General features: G+C 44.6%; 1 protein-coding gene across 3 annotated transcripts; it reads left to right on the plus strand.

Moving 5' to 3' along the window:
• The first annotated feature begins 1,647 nt into the window (after positions 1-1,647).
• Positions 1,648-21,024, plus strand: NSMCE4A (NSE4 homolog A, SMC5-SMC6 complex component). 3 transcript variants are annotated; one of them, XM_055246962.2, is made up of 11 exons: positions 1,648-2,334; positions 3,134-3,211; positions 6,170-6,300; positions 9,417-9,568; positions 11,837-11,936; positions 14,438-14,528; positions 16,626-16,720; positions 17,738-17,786; positions 18,546-18,640; positions 18,731-18,817; positions 20,867-21,024. In XM_055246962.2, exons 1-10 carry the CDS (start codon positions 1,650-1,652, stop codon positions 18,803-18,805), a joined length of 1,551 nt encoding a protein of 516 aa, XP_055102937.2. In that variant the 5' UTR covers positions 1,648-1,649; the 3' UTR covers positions 18,806-18,817; positions 20,867-21,024. The 3 variants fall into 3 exon arrangements, with proteins under 3 accessions (XP_055102937.2, XP_055102970.2, XP_055102947.2); XM_055246972.2 differs by having other exon boundaries at positions 1,978-2,334; positions 18,734-18,817; XM_055246995.2 differs by lacking the exons at positions 16,626-16,720; positions 17,738-17,786; positions 18,546-18,640; positions 18,731-18,817; positions 20,867-21,024 and adding an exon at positions 15,700-15,820 and having other exon boundaries at positions 1,976-2,334; positions 14,438-14,532.
• The last annotated feature ends 805 nt before the right edge of the window (positions 21,025-21,829 follow it).

Here is a 21,829-nt window from a genome sequence, read left to right on the forward strand (position 1 = left end):
TTGTCACCTCATGAGTACCAGATGCTGCCAATATGGCAAACTCCACATTTTTTCTTTCAGATGTCGTTTCGTTCTTGTCACTTGGGCTGGAGTGCGATGGCACGATCCTGGCTCACTGCAACCTCCGCCTCCCAACTTCAAGCAGTTCTCTTGCTTCGGCCTCCCGATTAGCTGGGATTACAGACATGCACCATCATGCCTGCTAATTGGCAGGCTCCACATTTCTTATGCCAGCCATCTTAAAGGGGGTAGGGGGTCAAGGGTTTTCTTTTCAGGAGGGTTTGTATTCTATCCAGTTGGGAAACCCTTTCACATCTCACAGACCCAGGTTGCATCACATGACCCTAGACCAGTCACTGGGGAAGGGGAATGAGATTACCGTGACCTGGTTAGAGTGATCACGTTTCATCTAAGGAAGCAGGCACACACATGTCCCCTTGAGGAAATACAGATAAGCAGGGATGGGTGAGGTAGTAGCTGTTGGACAGCAATGAACAGTGCCTAACTCAAGTTTAGTAGACACGATGCACAAAATGGAATATTTGTAGGTTGTGTAGTAACCCAACTTACAATACTGTTCCTTTGAGAAAATGTGTTCTTAGCACCAAAGAGAACTTTTGGGAAACAATACTCGAATACAATCCAAAATGCATGCAGTGAAATTGAAATTCATACATTTATCCTTCAAAGTATACTTAACATAATTCCAAATTTCTTGGGCACTTCAGGAGGTATTAGAATCTTCTAGTTTGAGAATCAGAATCAGGCTGTACCTGGTGGCTCATGCCTGTAATTCCAGCACTTAGGGAGGCCGAGGTGGGCGGATAACTTGAGGTCAGGAGATGGAGTTGCAGCGAGCCAAGATAGTGCCACTGCACTCCAGCCTGGGTAACAGAGGTCTTAAAAAAAAAAAAAAAGAGAATCAAATGTGAACATAGACTGTCATTAAAATCAACCCAACAATCCCATAGACTGTTTTTTTTTTTAATAAACTTAGAAATTATCATTTCTAGTCTTAAGGTTGAAACTTACCTTTGTTTTATCTGAGTTCCTTCCTCAGGAAAGGACCCCCAGGACCTCTCAAAAAGTATCAAAAAACTGAAACTCACCATATCACCGCATTCCAGACAATGAGATGCCAAGCCCCTCATGCATCCCCATAGCTTCCTTCCCCCTCCCGAGTTCCTCTTTTCCCACACATTGTTACATTGCTTCTCTGCAACTGTATAAACCCTTAATTTTAGTTGGTCAGGGCAATGGATTTGAGACTGAGCTCCCATCTCCCTGAGTGCAGCACCCTACTAAAGCCTTCTTTCTTGGTAATAATGGTTGTCTCAGTGATTTGTTTTCTGTGAGGGGGCAGCAGGTCCTAGAACAAAACCCTGGTGCTCTGGTGACATTCTGTTGTAGATATTTAGAAGGATGGTTAACAGAGTTTACCTGTTAATTTGTTCTGCTATCCTCACAAAAAGTGGTATTGCCAGCTGCACATAAATATTTGATTCATCCACCCGCCCCCCTTCCCCACCGCCCCCGACCCCAGCCATGATGGCACAGGGAAACTGAGGTCACAGGTGAGCAGCAGACTGCGTCTAGTCTCCACATCCCGCGCTCATCCTGCTCCACGGCAGGAAGCTCGTTCAACACACATGCACTGCGTGCCCATGTGGGTGCCAGGCTGTGGCTGTGTCCTGGGCAGGCAAAGGGACCTAGGGAAGATGCAGGTCCAGTGGGGTGGGAAAGTAGGGGCAGAAAACCAAGATTCTCACAGCCCTGCAGTGTGGAGTAAGAGGGAGCTCATTACACCTCTTGTCAAGGGAACAAAGGATCCCCGCCAGGCCCCTCTTGTGCACCCAGCGGTCCCCCCAGGCGCCTTGGAGACCCGGCCGGGCCTGTCGCCGGCCTCCAGCCACAGGCGTCGCTGTGCGCTCGCGCAGGCCCGGGAGCCGCGTTCCGCCGGGAGCAGGCGCTGGCGCAGAGCAGGGGTTTCAGTTTCTGGCGCGAACTTCCGCCGTTACGAAGTTGCACGGCGAATTGGGGCTATGTCTGGGGACAGCGGCGGCCGCGGGCCCGAGGGCCGGGGCCGGGGCCGCGACCCGCATCGGGATCGCACCCGCTCCCGCTCCCGCTCGCGGTCCCCTTTGTCGCCCAGGTCCCGCCGCGGCTCTGCGCGGGAGCGCAGAGAGGCCCCAGAGCGCCCGAGCCTGGAGGACACAGAGCCGTCGGATTCCGGGGACGAGATGATGGACCCGGCCAGCTTGGAGGCGGAGGCCGACCAAGGCCTGTGCCGCCAGATCCGCCATCAGTACCGGGCGCTCATCAACTCCGTCCAACGTAAGGCGGCGCCTCCGGGCGGCGCGGGCTGGGACGGGCTGCCGTCCCCGCCCTGCGCTGGGCGCGGGGGGAGGGCACTGGAGGCAGGTGCGGGGCGCAGGCCCCGCGCGGCGCGAGTAGAGACGCGCCGGGTACTAGCCCCTCGCCGCGCGCTGCACCTTAAATTGTTGACAAAGTGCTCCCACTTTGTGGCTGGAGCCGTGCGACCTTGGCGCGGGTCCCCGAGTGGCGGGCTGGAAAAGCTGGAGGCCAGAGCCGTTCGCGGATTCGCCCGAGCCCAGCCAGCCAGTGGGGAGAGGCAGGACGCGGACTCCGGGTGCTTTGATTGCGCCCGGCAGTCCTCGGCGTGGGCTCCCGGCCTCGCAGCGGCAGCTGCAGCTGCAGCGGCACGCGAGAGCTGTCAAATGCACATTCTCGGACCCCACCCGGACCCACGGAATCCGAATCTCTGGGTGGGTCTGCGCAACTGTGGAGTGGCCCTCCAGGTGATGGTGTGTGTTGCTTGCAAAGTTTGAGAACCTCTCGGTTATGGAGCACTCAGAGGCTGCAGCCGGAGTCCAGCCCTTTGGGTTAAGGTTAGAGGGAGCCAGGGTTTCCTTTTAAAATTCATGCCGCATAAACGGTAGGGTGGCCTTTCTCCTTTTCCGGGCCATTTTGGTTAAAAAGATAAAGATGTTCGAAGTAATTACTCGGGGCGCAGGGGCCAGGGCTTGGCTTTACTGTTGTAGGTGATAACCTTGTCAACTGCTTATTAGTGAATGCTGAGCAAGTTTCCCAAAGTTTGTATTTTTAAAAATAGAAAACCGGGAGGACATACTGAATGCCGGCGACAAATTAACAGAGGTCCTTGAAGAGGCTAACACTCTGTTTAATGAAGGTAATGTGTTATGTTATCTCGTGTTTTATGATACTTTTAATTAGTGTTATCTAAGCGCCAAATTGTTGACATAAAACAATTCCCACATTTGTAATAGTGCTTTCCCAGTTCGAGAACCGTTTCATTATAGCAATAATGCCATTTTTATTATGCAGTTACCATATAATAAGGGCTTTACATGAAAATTTGGGGGTAGGTTCCGCAGTCTGTCTTAAGCCCCCAGTTGATTCTGTTGCCTGTTCAAGTTGGAGAACATTACATGTGTTATCTTTTTTCTTTTTCTTGTGTTTACTGCCGTATCCCTAGTATACATTGGTTGAGTGGATGAATTACAGAACTGAGCTAGCCTCTGAAATCCTGTTTCTTTTCCTGTCCCACTCTGTTTTGCCTTCCTCAGCTCCCTGCTATTGGTCCACCTGTAACGCAGTGGAGGTGGCAAAGCCTGCAAGTGTACCTGCTGGTCTCCAGTTTGGGGTGTGTTGTGTGTGAGTGAATGAGTGAGAGAGATCCCAGAGCACTGAACTCTAGGCCGTGGATGCTTTAAAAAATAACCTTAGTTTGAATTGAAAGCAGCGGCAGTGGTATTGGTAGCAGCCGTCTGTCTGCTTGGTGACAGAGTGGGGGTACTCCCTGATATGGGTACTTGGTCATAGAGCCACAGGACTACTACCCAGACCACTGTCCCCTCCAGCCCTCTCTGACAGGTCTGTGGGAACACAGGGGAGAATGCAGCCAAATACATGCTTTTTTTTTTTTTTGAGGTTTGAGATGGAGTCTCACTCTGTAGCCCAGGCTGGAGTGCAGTAGCGCAATCTCGGCTCACTGCAACCTCCACCTCCCGAGTTCAAGCGATTCTCCTACCTCAGCCTCCCGAGTAGCTGGGATTACAGGTGCCCGCCACCACACCCGGCTAATTTTTGTATTTTTAGTAGAGACAGGGTTTTGCCATGTTGGCCAGGCTGGTCTCGAACTCCTGATCTCAGGTAATCCACCCGCCTCCGCCTCCCACAGTGCTGGGATTACAGGCATGAGCCACCGCGCCCGGCTGATTCTTCATATTCTTAAAGGACTAGAACGTATATTTTTAGTCATTGCTGAGTATGACTAGTTCTTTAAATGTCTCCTTTTGTCACTTTATATATGCTCTCCAGTTTCTTTCTTTGACCACAGCCTCCTTACCATTCCCCATCTTAGTCTACCGCATTTGCTAACCCTCATCAAAACCTTCAGGAACGGGTCTTTCTCCTTCACCTGGTTAAATCCCTCCACTCCTCTCTTAAGTTTTGTCTTCCCTTTGCAGCCTGGACTCCCAGTCTCCTCACTGTTAGTCTTGCTTGACTTGACTCAATTACTCCCTTGATATTTACTGTGCATGTAGTCAGTTCTTTATCCCCACATCATTTCCCCCTCAGCTATTTCCAGTATTTAAAGCAATATTTTAGAGCAAAATTATTCACTCAGTGGAGCCCTAGGAGTTGCTCAGCAAACAGTAGATGCTGGCATTCATGGATTTGATGGTCTCAGTTTGTAAAATAAATAAAGAAATGAAAGGGGAAGGGAGTGGGGCAGGCAGGCACAGGATACTCATGGGGAGATGAAGAAGGGGTCAACAAAAGGAAACAGTGGGGTTGAGGGGGTTGCTTAATCAGACCCTGCAAGCAACAGGGAGTATGAAAAATAGTCTGGGAACACCTACACCTGTCGCCCAGGCTGGAGTGCAGTGGCATGATCTTGGCTCACTGCAACCTCCGTCCCCCAGGTTAAAGCGATTCTCCAGCTTCAGCCGCCCGAGTAGCTGGGATTACAGGTGTGCACCACCATGCTCAGCTAATTTTTGATTCTTTAGTAGAGACGGGGTTTCACCACGTTGCCCAGGCTGGTCTCAAACTTCGGAGCTCAAAGTGATCCGCCCGCCTTGGCTTCCCAAAAGTGCAAGGATTACAGGCATGAGCCACTGTGCCCAGCCTGTTTCTCCATTAATTTAAATCTTTTTTTTTCCATAGCTTTTCTTAAATCCCATGTCCTCTGTCAAGCCTTTTTTGAGCATCCATCCTCGGGTCACTACCTGCTGCCTGTAGACTGTTCATTTGGGTGGCTTTGCTGGGGTTGCCTGTGAAGCCATACAGAGGCATGAGCCTCCTAGTGCCAGCCTAGCACATGCCATGATTTTGGTTAGCAACTTCAGCAACTTACCTATTGCCGTTAGCAACTTACTTATTGCTTAGCAGCTTACCTATTGCTGTTCACAAACCACCATGCCAAGCACAGGGCCCTACATGTAGTGGGAATTTGATTTTCCTTACATCAGCACACGTGATCATCGTAATTAGGATGGGGGGGAAAAGTGAGTATTAGACATGATGGGTTTTGCTCAACTGGAGTTATTTAAGAGATTGTGATTCAGCTAACGGGAGTAGGAGAACTGGAAAGCTGACTTTTAGGAAGACTGGTCAGCTTTCATTAGAGATTTTGGTGAGTTGGGCACGGGAGAAAATTTTTTTGTTTGTTTGTTTTTTTGAGATGGAGTCTTGCTCTGTCACCCAGTCAGGAGTGCAGTGGTGCAATCTCGGCTCACTGCAAGCTCCGCCTCCTGGGTTCACGCCATTCTCCTGCCTCAGCCTCCTGAGTAGCTGGGACTACAGGCGCCCGCCACCACACCCAGCTAATTTTTTGTATTTTTAGTAGAGATGGGGTTTCACCGTGTTAGCCAGGATGGTCTCGATCTCCTCACCTCGTGATCCGCCCGCCTCGGCCTCCCAAAGTGCTGGGATTACAGGTGTGAGCCACCGCGCCTGGCTGGGAGCACGTTTTAGAAGATGTGTCAGTTGCCTATTGAGATTTTTTTTTTTTTTTTTTTAGTCCAGTGGGAAATCCTGGTAAGTAGTTGGAAATGTAGGGAAAATATCTATGGATAATGTGTATTTTGTAATGTGAATATTTTCTTTCTTTTTTGAATAGTGTCCCGAGCAAGAGAAGCAGTCCTGGATGCCCACTTTCTTGTTTTGGCTTCAGATTTGGGCAAAGAGAAAGCAAAGCAGCTGCGCTCAGACCTGAGCTCCTTTGACATGTTAAGATACGTTGAAACTCTAGTAAGTTCAAAGCTACAGAGTCTGAATAAAAAATGTTTTGTTATATAATTATTTACTATGCTCATATCCATATGCAGATGATTTCACTTCATTCTTGTTTGGTCTCAGATTCCTCTCTAGAGATCTTACCAAATTAAACAGATGAAAGTAGAGCCATGTGGTGGAAGCTTGGGTGGGAGCTTGGAGTAAAAACCTCGTCGCATTCTGTCTTAAGATGCTGGGTGCTATGGTCATTTGCCAATGGCCATTTTTCCTCTGTTCACTGGTGTTCTAGATCATTCTCAGTGACCTGGGACCTTTGTCCTGGGCTGGACAGAAGCCCACTCTGCGATGGCAGAGCTCAGCTGGAATTGACTTAGGCCTGGCGAGAGGGCATGTTTTGGTCTGTCTTTGAGAATATTTCAAACCCATATGAATATGATTGGGTTTTTCTTTTTTTTTTTTTCCTTTGAAATGGAGTCTCGCTCTGTCGCCCAGGCTGGAGTGCAGTGGTGTGATCTCAGCTCACTGTAAGCTCTGCCTCCTGGGTTCACGCCATTCTCCTGTCTCAGCCTCCCAAGTAGCTGGGACTACAGGCGCCTGCCACCATGCCCGGCTAATTTTTTGTATTTTCAGTAGAGACCGGGTTTCACCATGTTAGCCAGGATAGTCTGGATCTCCTGACCTCGTGATCTGCCCGCCTCGGCTTCCCAAAGTGCTGGGATTACAGGTGTAAGCCACCTAGCCCATTCAGGTTTTGCTTTTTTTGGTTTTATGTTTTATTCACCTTTCTTTGTTTTTTGACAAGTTTGAATAGTGGTTACCTGTAATTCTAAAACTGTTCCTTGATGAATTTACCAAAAAAGAAAAAGCACACAGAGACTGACCTTGTATCTCACTTTGTTGTCTTTTTTAAAAATTCTATTCTGGCTGGGGGCAGTGGCTCACGCCTGTAATCCCAGCACTTTGGGACGCTGAGGCAGGTGGATCACCTGAGGTCAGAAGTTTGAGACCAGCCTGGCCAACATGGTGAAAGCCCGTCTCTGCTAAAAATAGAAAAATTAGCTGGCTGTGGTGGCAGGCGCCTGTAATCCCAGCTACTCGGGAGGCTAAGGCAGGAGAATCCCTTGAACCCAGGAAGCAGAAGTTGCAGTGAGCCGAGATTGCGCCACTGCACTCCAGCCTGGGCTACAGAGTGAGACTCCATCTCAAAATCAGTCAGTCAATCAGTCAATCTATCAATCTGAGCCAACCTCTGTCCTAGCACAGATAGCTACACCTCAGTATGAACATTGCATTTCTAACTGGATGTTTATGTTAAATGGTTATTAAAATAATTTAGTACTATGAGATCTGACCAGATAAAGTAATTTTTTTGTAAAGGCATGAGGCACAAGATTATTTCCAGTTTGTTTTTCAAACCTTTTCCTTTTTTTTTTTTTTTAACTTTTTTTTATTGTGAAACATGATGCTCTTAGGAAAGTGCACTGTAATATACAGGTCAATAAAGTATCCATATATTGGGTATTTCTTTAAAAATTACTTCTTTCAGGTTAAGCTCTGTACTTTATTTTTTTATCTTTTCAGACAGAGTCTTGCTCTTGTTGCCCAGGCTGGAGTGTTGCCCAGGCTCAAGTGCAGTGGCATGATCTCAGCTCACCACAACCTTCACCTCTTGGGTTCAAGCGATTCTCCTGCCTCAGCCTCCCAAGAAGCTGGCATTACAGGCGCCTGCCCCCATGCCTGGCTAATTTTTGTATTTTTAGTAGAGATGGGGTTTCGCCATGTTGGCCAGGCTGGCCTCGAACTCCTGACCTCGTGATCCACCCGCCTGGACTTCCCAAAGTGCTGGGATTACAGGCATGAGCCACCGTGCCCGGCCAAGCTCTGTACTTTAAATAGCATATCAAAATAAATTCTGGAAGTCTTAAAGCATTAAATATAAAACCTTAAATTAATAGCTGTCCAGTCTCTGGGTGGAGAAGACTTTCGTATGTATAGCATCAAATATCGACACTATAAGGAAAGATTGGTGGATCTCTCTGTCAGTTAAACAGACCAAAACTGCCACGTCTGCCTACAAGGGTGCAGTGGTAGGACGGGCGGCAAGGGAATGGAGAAGAGCTGGCCATAGCCCTCTGACCAGGCTCTTGTAGCCTTTCTTTTCTTTAAAGTCTGATTGCCTTTAATAGGGTTAAGCTCCCCGAGGGTTTTGTGATTATTGTTTATATATGATATTGCCATCGTAATTGGATAACTTCTAGGCATTTTATAGTATAATGTAATAAAAATGTACTTTCATAAAAGTAAATTCAATATAACACATTTTCTGTAAGACAGTTTGAGATGAGAGAATTATTTGACTTCTGCCAGCTCTTCCCAGGAAGGCAATTTTAAGATGAGCCATTCTCTCAGTGATGCCGGTCCACTGCTCTCTGGATATACTGAGATACAAGCTGAATAGAGATTTGTAGGAGGTTGGCAAAAAATTAAAATCTGAAAACCAGCTGAACTTCCTTGTGCTGTCTTGAAGCTTTTGATTTGGGATTTAATTTTATATTTATACATTAGTGCAGCTTTACTAATACATGAACTATTGGTGATACAAAAATTCCCAGGGGGCTGAGTTCTGGAATACCTAAATCCCTCTGGCTGCCAGTGGGCTAGAGCAGGGTTTTCAGCACTGGCACTATTGATTGACATTTTGAGCTGGGCATGTCTTTGTTTTAGGGGCCGTTACTGTGCATTATATGATATTCAACAGCCTCTGTGGCCTCTACCCAGTATATGCCAGCAACATATCAGTTGTGACACCCACAAACGTCTCCAGGTATTGCCAGAAGACCCCTGTGGGCAAGTATACCCAGGTTGAGAACCACTGGTCTAAATCATTTCACTTTCTCACCCAGAGGTTTTAAGTACATTGAGGAATGTTTTCTGCCAAAAAGAAAGTGGCTTTGAAAGTAGGACTTTAACTGTAAAGTTATCTTTACAGTAAGAAATTTAGCCAGCATGTTAAGACACTGAAAGCCGGCTTTGCGTCTGGCCTCTTAAAGGTTGAGTGATGCAGATTATTGGATGTGGAAAATGATTGCGTGTGGCTTAACTGGGTTTTTTGTTTTCATTCATTTTTGTAGCTCACACATATGGGTGTAAATCCGCTAGAAGCTGAAGAACTCATCCGTGATGAAGATAGTCCTGATTTTGAATTCATAGTCTATGACTCCTGGAAAATACCAGGCAAAACAGCAGAAAACACCTTTAATAAAACCCATACATTCCACTTTCTGTAAGATTATTTTAAAAATCCAACAGACCAGCTATTTGTGAATCGTAAATTGCTTTTTCTTGTAGGGACAAAGATTATTTGGTATTGTAGAGGTGACAGTCGTGATGCTGTTGTTTGGAGACTTTTGAAACTTTGATATAAACGTTCATGAACACTAGGCCAGGTGTGGTGGCTCATGCCTGTAATCCCAGCACTTTGGGAGGTAGATGCAGGTAGATCATCTGAGCTCAGGAATTCAAGATCAACCTGGGCAACATGGCGAGAACCCATCTCTACCAAAAATACAAAAAATGAGCCTGCTGTGGTGGCCCATGCCTGTGGTCCTGGCTACTTGGGAGGCTGAGGTGGGAGGATCACTTGAGCCTGGGAGGCAGAGATTGTAGTGAGCTGAGATTGCGCCATTGCACTCCAGCCTGGGTGACAGAGTGAGACCCTGTCTCAAAAAAAAAAAAAAAAAAAAGGTCTATAAACTGTAGATGTGGATGGAATCTTAAAGGATCTCTCATTCTGCTTTAGCAGAAAAGGCTAGAACCTCTTTCCCAGTGCTGTCTCCTGGCTCCTTTGCTTCTAGCTCATGAGACTCTGGGTTTATCATCTTTAAAATCCTTACCATATAGGAGGATGATACCTCCTACTGAGGGTATCTTACGAGTCTCCCAATGTCTAAAGTGACATTTATTATAATACCCTGTTAGATGACCACTGACTTGTATTTGAAGATTACTTGTCACTGCCACATAAACTGCCCAGTTCATTTTTTAGATAGAACTCTGATTTAAAAAAAAGATTTCTTCATATTTGAATGAAGTTGGCTTCTGTCTTAACTTCCTGGCATGGTCCTATGGAGAAATTAAGAACAGCTCTTAACTGGCTCTTCTCTGAGAGGACCTTCAAGTATATTGGTTTTATTGCCCAGTAGATACTTTCTCTAGGGTAACCATCTGAGTTGTTCAGTCCTTCTTTAAGTGGTATAGCTCCTGAGCATTTGTCTTTTCTAATTTGTCTTTCTAAAAACCATTGAGATTGGTAGTAGCTCGGGTAGAAAGCCTTTGAGATGCCAATGTAGTAGTGTGGTGTGGGGTCCGGCATCTATTTTTAATAAGACTTCAGGTAACTCAGGTGCCCAGAGCCATTTGTATATGTTCTATTTAATAGGATACAGACCAAACTTCTTCATCTTAGGATAAAGTCTAAATCTTTGTTTTTTGCTATTGTACTAAACTCATAAATCCTAGGTTATAAAGCCTTAAACTTTATCTCATCATACAGCCCAATATCCAGCCACAATGAAGTGCTTAAAACTCTGTGTCTTTGTACTTGCTGTTCTCTTGGCCTCCAGTTCCTTTTCATCTTTTGCATTCGGTAAAGTTTGTTTATCCCACAGGCCCCGTCTTGGAAGCCTCCAGCAACTTCTCCAGACAGGTGTTAGCAGTGTAGCATCAAATTTCTCAACCACGTCACTCCCATGTCTGGGTAGATATCTCTGCCCAGGTGTTCTCATAGCACTTGAGCAGTACTCTCTAAGCACCCAGGATCTACCATGTTACTTTTTTTTGATTAATTTATTTTTTGATACAGCTTCTTGTGGAGCAGGAGTGTGCCCAGAGTAGCCCACCATGTTATATTGAAATGGATCTGTGTGCATAATGCAGCTGTCCATCTACATCGTATACTATTGTCTCCTCAAGTGTAGGGACCACATGAGCCTTATTCTTCGGGCTTTGATCTCTACATGATGCAGACTTACATCTATTACTGTAGCCCAAGTCTGCATGAGGGCAGAATCCAGAAGGAAAAGGAATCCCATGGCTGTGACTTGCCCTGTTATCCTAAGACAGATGTGTTCTGTAGTCCTGGGCTGGGAGCCTCTGCCTTGGCCTCCCCAGATCAAAGGCTTCTGACCCCACTGGAGCTTCCCCACATACATGTTTGTCCTTCCCCTGCTCTTAGAAGTTGGCTTTGCAAAACAATAGGTTGGGTGGTGGGAAGATGTCACAGGCATATTCACTGGCCTACTGTACAGGGCAGTATGAAGGTGTCTGAGGAGGTATCTGTGGTTGAGGAAAGCTCCTAGTTCTTTTATAAATACAAAGAAGGCAGAAAGGCTGTCACAAACCTTACCAAGAGTCTTAGTCTGATGTCAGCTTGTATATCACTGATGTCTGGTCTGAATTTGACTATACCATGCAAACTACTTTTAGTTAGTAAAATTAGTTTGTTCAACAAACAACAGGCAAAAAAAATAAATGAAAGCATATTTTTCATTAGGTTGGGTTCAATATACGGAGAGTGCCCTGTGCCAAAGCCACGAGTTGATCGTCCAAGAAAAGTTCCTATGATACAAGAGGAGAGGGCAATGCCTGCCCAGGTTTGTTTTAAAATATTGCTTTTTAAAAAACACCTAAAAGTTAAAATAGCTGTTAAAATAATGTGCATGCAATTTGGCCATTTTTTCTAAGCTTGCTGGTCTGGAGCCAGGTTTTGTCACTTAAATAATCATTTTATTTAAGCCTTTAAGCATTTTATTGGATTGGCTGCTTGTCTTTAACTCATTTCTCTAGTTTTGATCAGTTCTCCAAAGCCAGGGTCAACCTCAGCACTGTCAACATTTCAGGCTGGATAATTGTTGGTTTGAGGAGCTGTCCTGTGCATTGTAGGATGTTTAGCAGCATCCCCAGCCTCTACCTGTTACATGCTAATAGCCCATCCCCACCCCTGAGTTGTGACAACCAAAATTTCTACATATGACAACAAATGTCCCCTGGGGAGGTGGGGGGAAAGTCACACCCACTCGAGAACCACTGTTTCTTTTTTTTTTTTTTTTTTGAGACGGAGTCTCGCTCTGTTGCCCAGGCTGGAGTGCAGTGGCACAATCTCGGCTCACTGCAAGCTCCGCCTCCCGGGTTCACGCCATTCTCCTGCCTCAGCCTCTCCGAGTAGCTGGGACTACAGGCGCCCGCCACCATGCCTGGCTAATTTTTTGTATTTTTTAGTAGAGACGGGGTTTCACCGTGGTCTCGATCTCCTAACCTCGTGATCCGCCCGCCTCGGCCTCCCAAAGTGCTGGGATTACAAGCGTGAGCCACCGCGCCCGGCCGAGAACCACTGTTTCTAAACTGCCCTTTTGTATTTTGCTATTTTATGTTCAACCTGAAAATGGTTAATTTGGTAATGTAACTCTTCTATTGAGAAATTGATATGAAAATGTTACTGAGGCCAGGCACAGTGGCTCACGCCTGTAATCCCAGCACTTTGGGAGGCCGAGGTGGGCAGATCACAAGGTCAGGAGTTCGAGACCAGCCTGGCCAATATGGTGAAACCCCGTCTCTACTAAAAATACAGAAATTAGCTAGGTGTGGTGGCAGGTGCCTGTCGTCCGGGCTACTTGGGAGGCTGAGGCAGGAGAATCAGGAACCTAGGAGGCAGAGGTTGCACTGAGCCAAGATCAGTGTACTCCAGCCTGGGCGACAGAGCGAGAGTCCGTCTCAAAAAAAAAAAAACGTTGCCCGAGTGCGGTGGCTTACGTCTGTAATCCCAGCACTTTGGGAGGCCAAGGCGGGCAGATCCACCTGAGGTCAGGAGTTGGAAACCAGCCTGGCCAACATAGTAAAACCCCATCTTTATTAAAAAGTACAAAAAATTAGCTGGATGTGGTGGTGGGCGCCTCTAATCCCAGCTACTTGGGAGGCTGAGGCGGGAGAATTGCTTGAACCTGGGAAGCGGAGGTTGCAGTGAGCCGAGATGGCACCACTGCACTCCAGCCTGGGCCACAGAGAAAGACTCCATCTCAAAAAAAAAAAAAAAAAAGTTACTGAAACCAGAAAATCTGTATTTTTTTAAACCATGATTTTTTTTTTTTTTGAGACAGAGTCTTGCCGTATCACCTGGGCTGGAGTACAGTGGCGCGATCTCGGCTCACTGCAACCTCCGCCTCCTGGGTTCAAGCCATTCTCCTGCCTCAGCCTCCCAAGTAGCTGGGATTACAGGCATGTACCACCATGCCCGGCTAATTTTTTAATAGAGATGGTTTCGCCATATTGGCCAGGCTGGTCTCGAACTCCTGACCTTGTGATCTACCTGCCTCAGCCTCCCACAGTGCAGGGATTACAGGCGTGAGCCACCATGCCTGGCCTAAACCATAAATTTTAAGATGGGGATATAAACTAGCAATCCCCAAGACATTTAGGCCGGGCACAGTGGCTCATGCCTGTAATCTAGGTGCTTTGGGAGGCTGAGGCAGGAGGATCACTTGAGGCCAGAAGTTTGAGACCACCCTGAGCAACCTGGTACCTTTTTTTTTTTTTTTTTTTTTTTTTTGAGACGGAGTCTCGCTCTGTAGCCCAGGCTGGAATGCAGTGGCGCGATCTCGGCTCACTGCAAGCTCTGCCTCCCAGGTTCATGCCCTTCTCCTGCCTCAGCCTCCCGAGTAGCTGGGAGTACAGGTGCCCACCACCATGCCTGGCTAAGTTTTTGTATTTTTAGTAGAGACGGGGTTTCACCGTGTTAGCCAGGATGGTCAGCAAGACCCCATATCTAAAAAAAATTTTTTTAATTAGCCAGGTGTCTTAGACAAGGTAGAATGAATTAAAAAAAAAAATTAGCCAGGTGTAGTGGTGCATGCTTCTAGTCCCAGCTACTCAAGAAGCTGAGGTGGTAGGACCCCTTGAGCACAGGAGTCTGAGGTTACAGTGAGCCGAGATCATGCAACTGCACTCTGGCCTAGGTGGCAAAGCAAGACCCTGTCTCAAAAAAAAAAAAAAGAGTTTGGGTGTGCAAGAGAGAGGAAAAGGAGTTTGGGTGTGCAAGACAGAAGAAAACGTTAATAGGCCGGTAAGTAGGTCTGTCAGCTTGATAATGACTTTTTTTCAGTTAAGAAGAATGGAAGAATCTCATCAAGAAGCAACAGAGAAAGAAGTAGAAAGAATCTTGGGATTGTTGCAGACATATTTTCGAGAAGATCGTAAGTGTAACACCAAAGTGGAGCAATTTGTATTTATCTGTTCAGTGAGGTTACTTGTATTTAAAAGGCAATTTCAGCTGTATGTAATGTTTGAATAAATGCATATGCATTTTATGAGGATTCTTCTCCCTTTTAGAAATTTCATGTGAAAACTTTGAAGTTAACGTTTTCGTTTTTATCTTTAAAAGATGGGGATTTTTTTTGTTACAAAATGAAATATGCCATTCAAGTGAGAAATGTCAAAAGTACCTGTTCCACCTTCCCTCATTATAAAATATAATGTGTATATTTTCAGATTATTGTATCAGTTTTATCCACACCTACCTAAACAGTTGTTTCAGCCGGGCGTGGTGGCTCACGCCTGTAATCCCAGCACTTTGGGAGGTTGAGGCGGGCGGATCACCTGAAGTCGGGAGTTCGATACCAGCCTGACCAACATGGAGAAACGTCGTCTCTACTAAAAAATACAAAATTAACCAGGTGTGGTAGTGCATGCCTGTAATCCCAGCTACTTGGGAGGCTGAGGCAGGAGAATCGCTTGAACCCGAGAGGCAGAGGTTGCGGTGAGCTGAGATCACACTATTGCACTCTAGCCTGGGGAACAAGAGCGAAACTCCATCTCAAAAAAAAAAAAAAGTTTTTTGTTTTTTTTTTTCCAAGCTAATCATAATATGCACATTCTTCTGCTATGTGACTTTTCTATGTGGACATTCTTCCATATCGTTTCATATAGATCTCCCTTGTTTTGTTCACTGATTCCCATTATATGGCTGTACTGTAAATATATTTAACAGATCCTCCATTAATGGATGATGAAGTTCCTTTTTTTTTTTTTTTTTTTTTGGAGACAGAGTCTCGCTCTGTCACCCAGGCTGGAGTGCAGTGGCGCGATCTTGGCTCACTGCAACCTCTCCCTCCTGGGTTCACACCATTCTCCTGCCTTAGCCTCCCAAGTAGCTAGGACTACAGGCACCTGCCACCACGCCTGGCTAATTTTTTGTATTTTTAGTAGAGCCTGGGTTTCACCGTGTTAGCCAGGATGGTCTTGATCTCCTGACCTTGTGATCCACCTGCCTCGGCCTCCCAAAGTGCTGGGATTACAGGCATGAGCCACTGCGCCTGGCCAAGTTCCTTTTTTGTTTTTTTTGTTTTTTTTTTTTTTTTTTTTGAGACAGAGTCTCACTCTTTCACCCAGGCTGGAATGCAGTGGCACCATCTCAACTCACTGCAACCTCCACCTCCTGGATTCAAGCAATTCTCCTGCCTCAGCCTCCTGAGTAGCTGGGATTACAGGCGCATGCCACCACATCTGGCTAATTTTTTTTCTGTATTTTTAGTAGAGACAGGGTTTCGCCATGCTGGCCAAGCTAGTCTTGAACCCCTGACCTCAGGTGATCTGCCAGCATCGGCCTCCCAAAGTGCTGGGATTACAGGCGTGAGTGCCATGCCCAGCTGGATGATTAAGTTCTTTATAGCATTTTACTCTTGTATAAATTGCTGAAGTAAAAAATCTTAGTATGTAATTTTGTGCACTTACACTTGTATTTCTGTAGCACAGCTTCTTAGAGGTGGTTTCCAAGTCAGTGGGCTACATGTTTTTAGTAGAGATGCCAAATTGGCCTCCAGAAGGGTTGGATTGATTTGCACTCCTGCAGCAGGAGGAGTCTCTGGCAGCAGGAGTTTCTTTTTTTTTTTTTTTTTTTTTTTTTTTTTTTTTTTTTTTTGAGTCGGAGTCTCGCTCTGTCACCCAGGCTGGAGTGCAGTGGCGCAGTCTCGGCTCACTGCAAGCTCCGCCTCCCGGGTTCACGCCATTCTCCTGTCTCAGCCTCTCCGAGTAGCTGGGACTACAGGCGCCCGCCACCACGCCCGGCTAATTTTTTTTTTTTTTTGTATTTTTAGTAGAGACGGGGTTTCACCGTGGTCTCGATCTCCTGACCTTGTGATCCGCCCGCCTCGGCCTCCCAAAGTGCTGGGATTACAAGCGTGAGCCACCGCGCCCGGCCGGCAGCAGGAGTTTCTTTGTCTCTGGCTAATGCTAGAGTGTACTGATATTTATGATAAGCAAAAATCAAATGTTTTTTCTCTTTTTGTCTATAGCTGATACCCCAATGTCCTTCTTTGACTTTGTGGTTGATCCTCATTCTTTCCCCCGTACAGTGGAAAACATCTTTCATGTTTCCTTCATTATACGGGTAAGATTAAAGATTATTTTTCTAATTGCTTTTATATGCTTTTAAAAGGATACATAAGAAAAACTGTAGAAGGGAGCTGGCAAAGGTATCTGTATACACTAGCCAGTATATGTTTCAGACCCATTGTAGCAAAACATTAATTGGCATATTAGGTAGAAGAAGCTAGCTAAAATTTTATGTGCTTGCTTTTATGTTTTAGACATTATTCAGAGAAAGAATTGGAAAAATCTGAACATGGAACTTTAGATTAGATAACAGTATAGTATGAATGTTAAATTTCCTGAATTTGATAGTTGTCATGTTGTATAATATCCTTGCTCTCAAGAAATACACACTGAAAGGTTAGGGAAAAGAAGCAGGCCGCCTATCATTCTCACTTCATTCATAAATAATAATATGTAGAGTGATAAAGTAAATGTGGTAACTAACACTTTAACGACTGATGAATATGGGTAAAGGATATATGCCACGTGTTTATAGTAGTCTTATAGCCCTTTAAGTCTGAAATTATTTCAAAATTGGTTTTAAAACTCTGCTCAGATATGTACCATGGAAATTTGCTTTAGGCTATCTTTAATCTTACTTCAGGTTGCGTTCCCACATGTAAGATGAATTTGATTTTAACCTTAGAGAAAAGCTTATGTCTACCAACGTATTTTCTTAGAAATAATAACAAAGGCATATTTTGCCAGTGGTCCCAGTGACAGAATTATGCAGAATAAAATGTGGAGTATTCCAAAATATGTATAAATCAGTTAAAGAGACAAGATGAGTTTCACTTAAGAGATTCTCAGGATGGAGGCTGTGTCTGGGTGAAAAAACTGATTAGAAACCCAAAGATAACCTGTGTAAACAAAAGATACTAGGGAAGTCTTATCTATATCATCACCTTATTATTGCTGTGGTGTAATTTGATTTTCTGAGATACTGAATTTTCTGAGTAATTTTTTCCATCTAGTGATTATAGGTTTGAGTCTTAAATGTTTGTCTTCTCCTAAAATCATGTTTTCGTTTTAGGATGGTTTTGCAAGAATAAGACTTGACCAAGACCGACTGCCAATAATAGGTAAATGATACTATGTTTGGAAAAATTAGTTTTAGAGAAAATATATTTGTTAGTAGAATTTAAGTATTTTACTAAATGTAAATGAATTTTCAATGTAGATTAACTTTTACAATATTGTGTCTTGCTGAACTACCTGAAGATACTGAAAACATGGCCAGCGTCTAAAATTTTGATGGATTCATCTATATCATTGATTCAACATCTACTGTAAATATTAACAAAGAAATGATATAATTTCCCTCAGATCTTAATTTAGAAAGTTGGTGATTGTAGTCATTTTTGTAGTATCCCTCTTTCTAATTACGTTTTGTCAGATGCCAGCACCTTTTCTCCTTGAGGTTCTATGAATCTTTCATTCTTACCTGAATAATTTCACACTCTCCATTACTCATGTCCTCCTAAGGTCTCCTGTGGAGAGTGAATATTTCCGTCGCACTTACTTGCTACTTTCAATGTTCTCAATGTCCTGTTGGACTCACTAGGGCTTAGCTCTGTGGTTGACACATAGATATGGAGATTTTCAAATGTCTGGAATGTGTTACTCTACTACATGTTTTTTGAAATGGAAACAGATGGGATGACTGGCTACTGTGATAATACTACAGCAGCTCCATAATGCATGAAATCCTAAAAAGTATGTAATATTATAACTATCTTTTCAATATAGCTTTCATTGCTATTATTCATCAGTTTCTGTTTAGATTACCTGTTCCGATTTAATAACCTTTGATAAATTTGAAAAATTTGTCTTTCAAACAGAGCCTGTTAGTACTAATGAAGAAAATGAGGGATTTGAACACAACACACAAGTTAGAAATCAAGGAATTATAGCTTTGAGTTACCGTGACTGGGAGGTAAAGCTCTGCCTGTTGCCCCTGCATAGTTCTGACTCTGCCTTCACTTGCAGTAAACCCAATGCCTAAATGTTCATTATTGTCTGCCAGGAGATTGTGAAGACCTTTGAGATTTCAGAGCCTGTGATTACTCCAAGTCAGAGGCAGCAGAAGCTAAGTGCTTGATGCTAGCTGAAGGTAACCTTTTCAATGGGATGGCTACACAGTTCTATTAAAGTTCATTTGGCAATCCAAAGTATCCTTTTTCCCCATTCCAGTGAAATTTGGATTTTTGCCTCCCTGTAGTGCCCCATTCTTAGAACTGTGTGTAACAGGTGAGAAAGGCATAGTGGTTCTGTGTTCCCTTCTCTGGATTGATTAAATTTGTGCTGTTAAGATTTGCAGCTGAGGCCAGGCGTGGTGGCTCACACCTGTAATCCCAGCACTTTGGGAGGCCGAGGCAGGCGGATCATGAGGTCAGGAGTTCGAGACCAGCCTGACCAACATGGTGAAACCCCATCTCTACTAAAAATACAAAAATTAGCCAGGCGTGGTGGCACACACCTGCAATCCCAGCTACTCAGGAGGCTGAGGCAGGAGAATCGCTTGAACCCAGGAGGCGGAGGTTGCAGTGGCTGAGATCGTGCCACTGCACTCCAGCCTGGGAGACAGAGCAAGACTCCGTCTCAAAAAAAAAAAAAAAAAAAGATTTGCAGCTGAAAGAAGCAGTGCAGGATTGTTCTTGGTTTGGTGGGTTTTGGTTTTGTTTTTGTTTTTAATAAAAAATAGGGAAGGGGTCTCACTATGTTGCCCAGGCTGGTCTCAAACTCCTGGGCTCAAGGGATGCTCCCATCTCAGCTTCCCAAAGTGCTGGGATTATAGGTATGAGCCACCGTACCCACCTGTTGCTTTTCCCCCCAAGAAACTGGTAAATTAGATAAGTGAAATATTGAATCCTCTCATCCATGTTGTTGTTCACTGTCCCATTAGATTTGCTTATTTTATAAGTACAAAGCAGAAAAAGAGGATTAGTATAGAATTACCTTAGAATAATGTTGGTAAATTGGCATTTCTAAAATTTGTATTAGGCTATGAAAGAATTCATTTTTATGAAGGGTAACATTTCTAGAAAGAAATCTTAATAATGATCTGACATTTTGTAGTGCAGACAGTTGTGGGTGGGAATCAGAAGACCTAGATTCTATTGGCTATGCCCCTTCATTTATTTTTGTCCCTTACTTTAAAACCTTGGGCAAGTCACTTAATCTCACTCAACTTCTTTTTTTTTTTTTTTTTTTTTTTTTGAGACAGAGTCTTGCTCTGTCACCCCCAGGCTAGAGTGCAGTGGCACGATCTCAGTTCACTGCAATCTCTGCCTCCCAGGTTCAAGCAATTCTCCTGCTTCAGCCTCCTGAGTAGCTGGGATTACAGGCACCTGCCACAGTGACCGGCTAATTTTTCTATTTTTAGTAGAGACGGGGTTTCACCATGTTGGTCAGGCTGGTCTTGAACTCCTGACCTCGTGATCCACCCACCTCGGCCTCCCAAAGTTCTGGGATTACAGATGTGAGCCACCGCGCCTGGCCTCAACTTCATTTTTTTTTAATCTATAAATACATCTATAAAATGGGAAGATTTTCAAGCTAGATCATTGCTAAGGATTTTTTTTTAGCTTAAATTTTCTGATTTTGAGCATTAAAATAAACCTTTTTGTACTTAAACACTTAATATGTGCTTCAATTAATTGAAATACTTTTGTTCCAAGTTGTAAAAATATTTTAAATGAAAGAAGAGAATAGGCCGGGCGCGGTGGCTCACACCAGTAATCTCAGCACTTTGGGAGGGCGAGGCAGGTGGATCACGAGGTGAGGAGATTGAGACCATCCTGGCTAACACGGTGAAACCCCGTCTCTACTAAAAGTACAAAAAAATTAGCCAGGCGTGGTGGTGGGTGCCTGTAGTCCCAGCTACTCAAGAGGCTAGGGCAGGAGAATGGCGTGAACCCGGGAGGTGGAGCTTGCAGTGAGCCTGAGATCGTGCCACTGCACTCCAGCCTGGGCGACAGAGCGAGACTCTGTCTCAAAAAAAAAAAAAAAAAAGAAGGAATAAATATAAGATATATAATGTGGATTACCCTGGGCCCTACTCACTGAGGAGGACTAATTGTTGGATTTCATTTATGTATATTATATGAACTTTTGGTTTATCATTTATAAACTGTTAACCAGCTATTCTTCCCCTTTTTAGGACTCAAATGGATAAACGGAAAGCGGCATGTATTGTACATATTGTATGATTCAACATTTTTAAAGGCAGATTGTTTTTAGTAAAATGTAGCTTTTGATAGTTAATAAATTTGTCATGGTTGTCTTTGATTAAAGGAAACTCACCGCCATATTCACAAATAATTGTAGTTGCTCTTTATTTTCTAATTATTGGAGAGTGTCTCCTTTGTCTATTCCTGTCCCAGTGAAATTTTTACTTAGGTTGTTAATGCCCTACGGACCATTATCATTCCTTTTACTTCTTTTTTGCCACAAAGCTAGCTAGTCAAGTCAACAAATAGGTTGTACCATATGAAACTGTTGTTTTTATAGGTAAAATACAGTCAAATACGAGTAATTTCCTATGATTCAGCCTCTGATTTACACACAAGAAACTATTAAATCCTCTGGCAAGCTAGGCTGGACCACTTTCTCCAGCAACATTGGCCCTGGTTCCATCTTACCAGCATGCTACTCCATGCTTCTCATCTCAGCTGTGCCTTCAAGTCTAGTCAGTTTCTTCTCCCAGTGCCCACTTTGCTATTTCATGTTTTCTCACTGCTTCCCTCTGGCATCAGGGGTAGAGGCGTCCTTTCTGTGGAAGACTCTGGGCTCCAGTGCTTCCTGCCTCCTAGGGGAGTCTGCTCTCTCAGTCATCCCCTTGACCTGTATCTGGAATTTTCCCTTCAACCAAGCCCATCTCTGATTTAAAAAACATTACCATGACGCTCTTCAAGCTGCTATCCTATCACCTCTTTAATGAGAATCACTTGTCTCCCCTCATGCCAGTCCGTGGCAGTGTGGCACCTCCTTTCCCACTAATCAAGTCTGTTTGATGCCAGATTTCCTAATTCCTTTCCAAATTGTTAACTCCAGTGGATACATGGCTGTGCATTTGACACTTGGAGATATATGCCTTGAAACTGTGTATTCTTGATGTCTGTTG

This window comes from Symphalangus syndactylus, chromosome 2 (assembly GCF_028878055.3).
Source record: "Symphalangus syndactylus isolate Jambi chromosome 2, NHGRI_mSymSyn1-v2.1_pri, whole genome shotgun sequence".
Taxonomy (NCBI): Eukaryota; Metazoa; Chordata; class Mammalia; order Primates; family Hylobatidae; genus Symphalangus; species Symphalangus syndactylus.

Excerpts from the sequence above, each read along its gene's own strand:
- NSMCE4A (XM_055246962.2), top strand. The coding sequence starts at position 1,650 with ATGCACTGCGTGCCCATGTGGGTGCCAGGCTGTGGCTGTGTCCTGGGC. Across the intron at positions 14,529-16,625 it reads GACATATTTTCGAGAAGATC|CTGATACCCCAATGTCCTTC; the intron begins GTAAGTGTAACA and ends TTTTGTCTATAG. Across the intron at positions 17,787-18,545 it reads AGACCGACTGCCAATAATAG|AGCCTGTTAGTACTAATGAA; the intron begins GTAAATGATACT and ends TCTTTCAAACAG.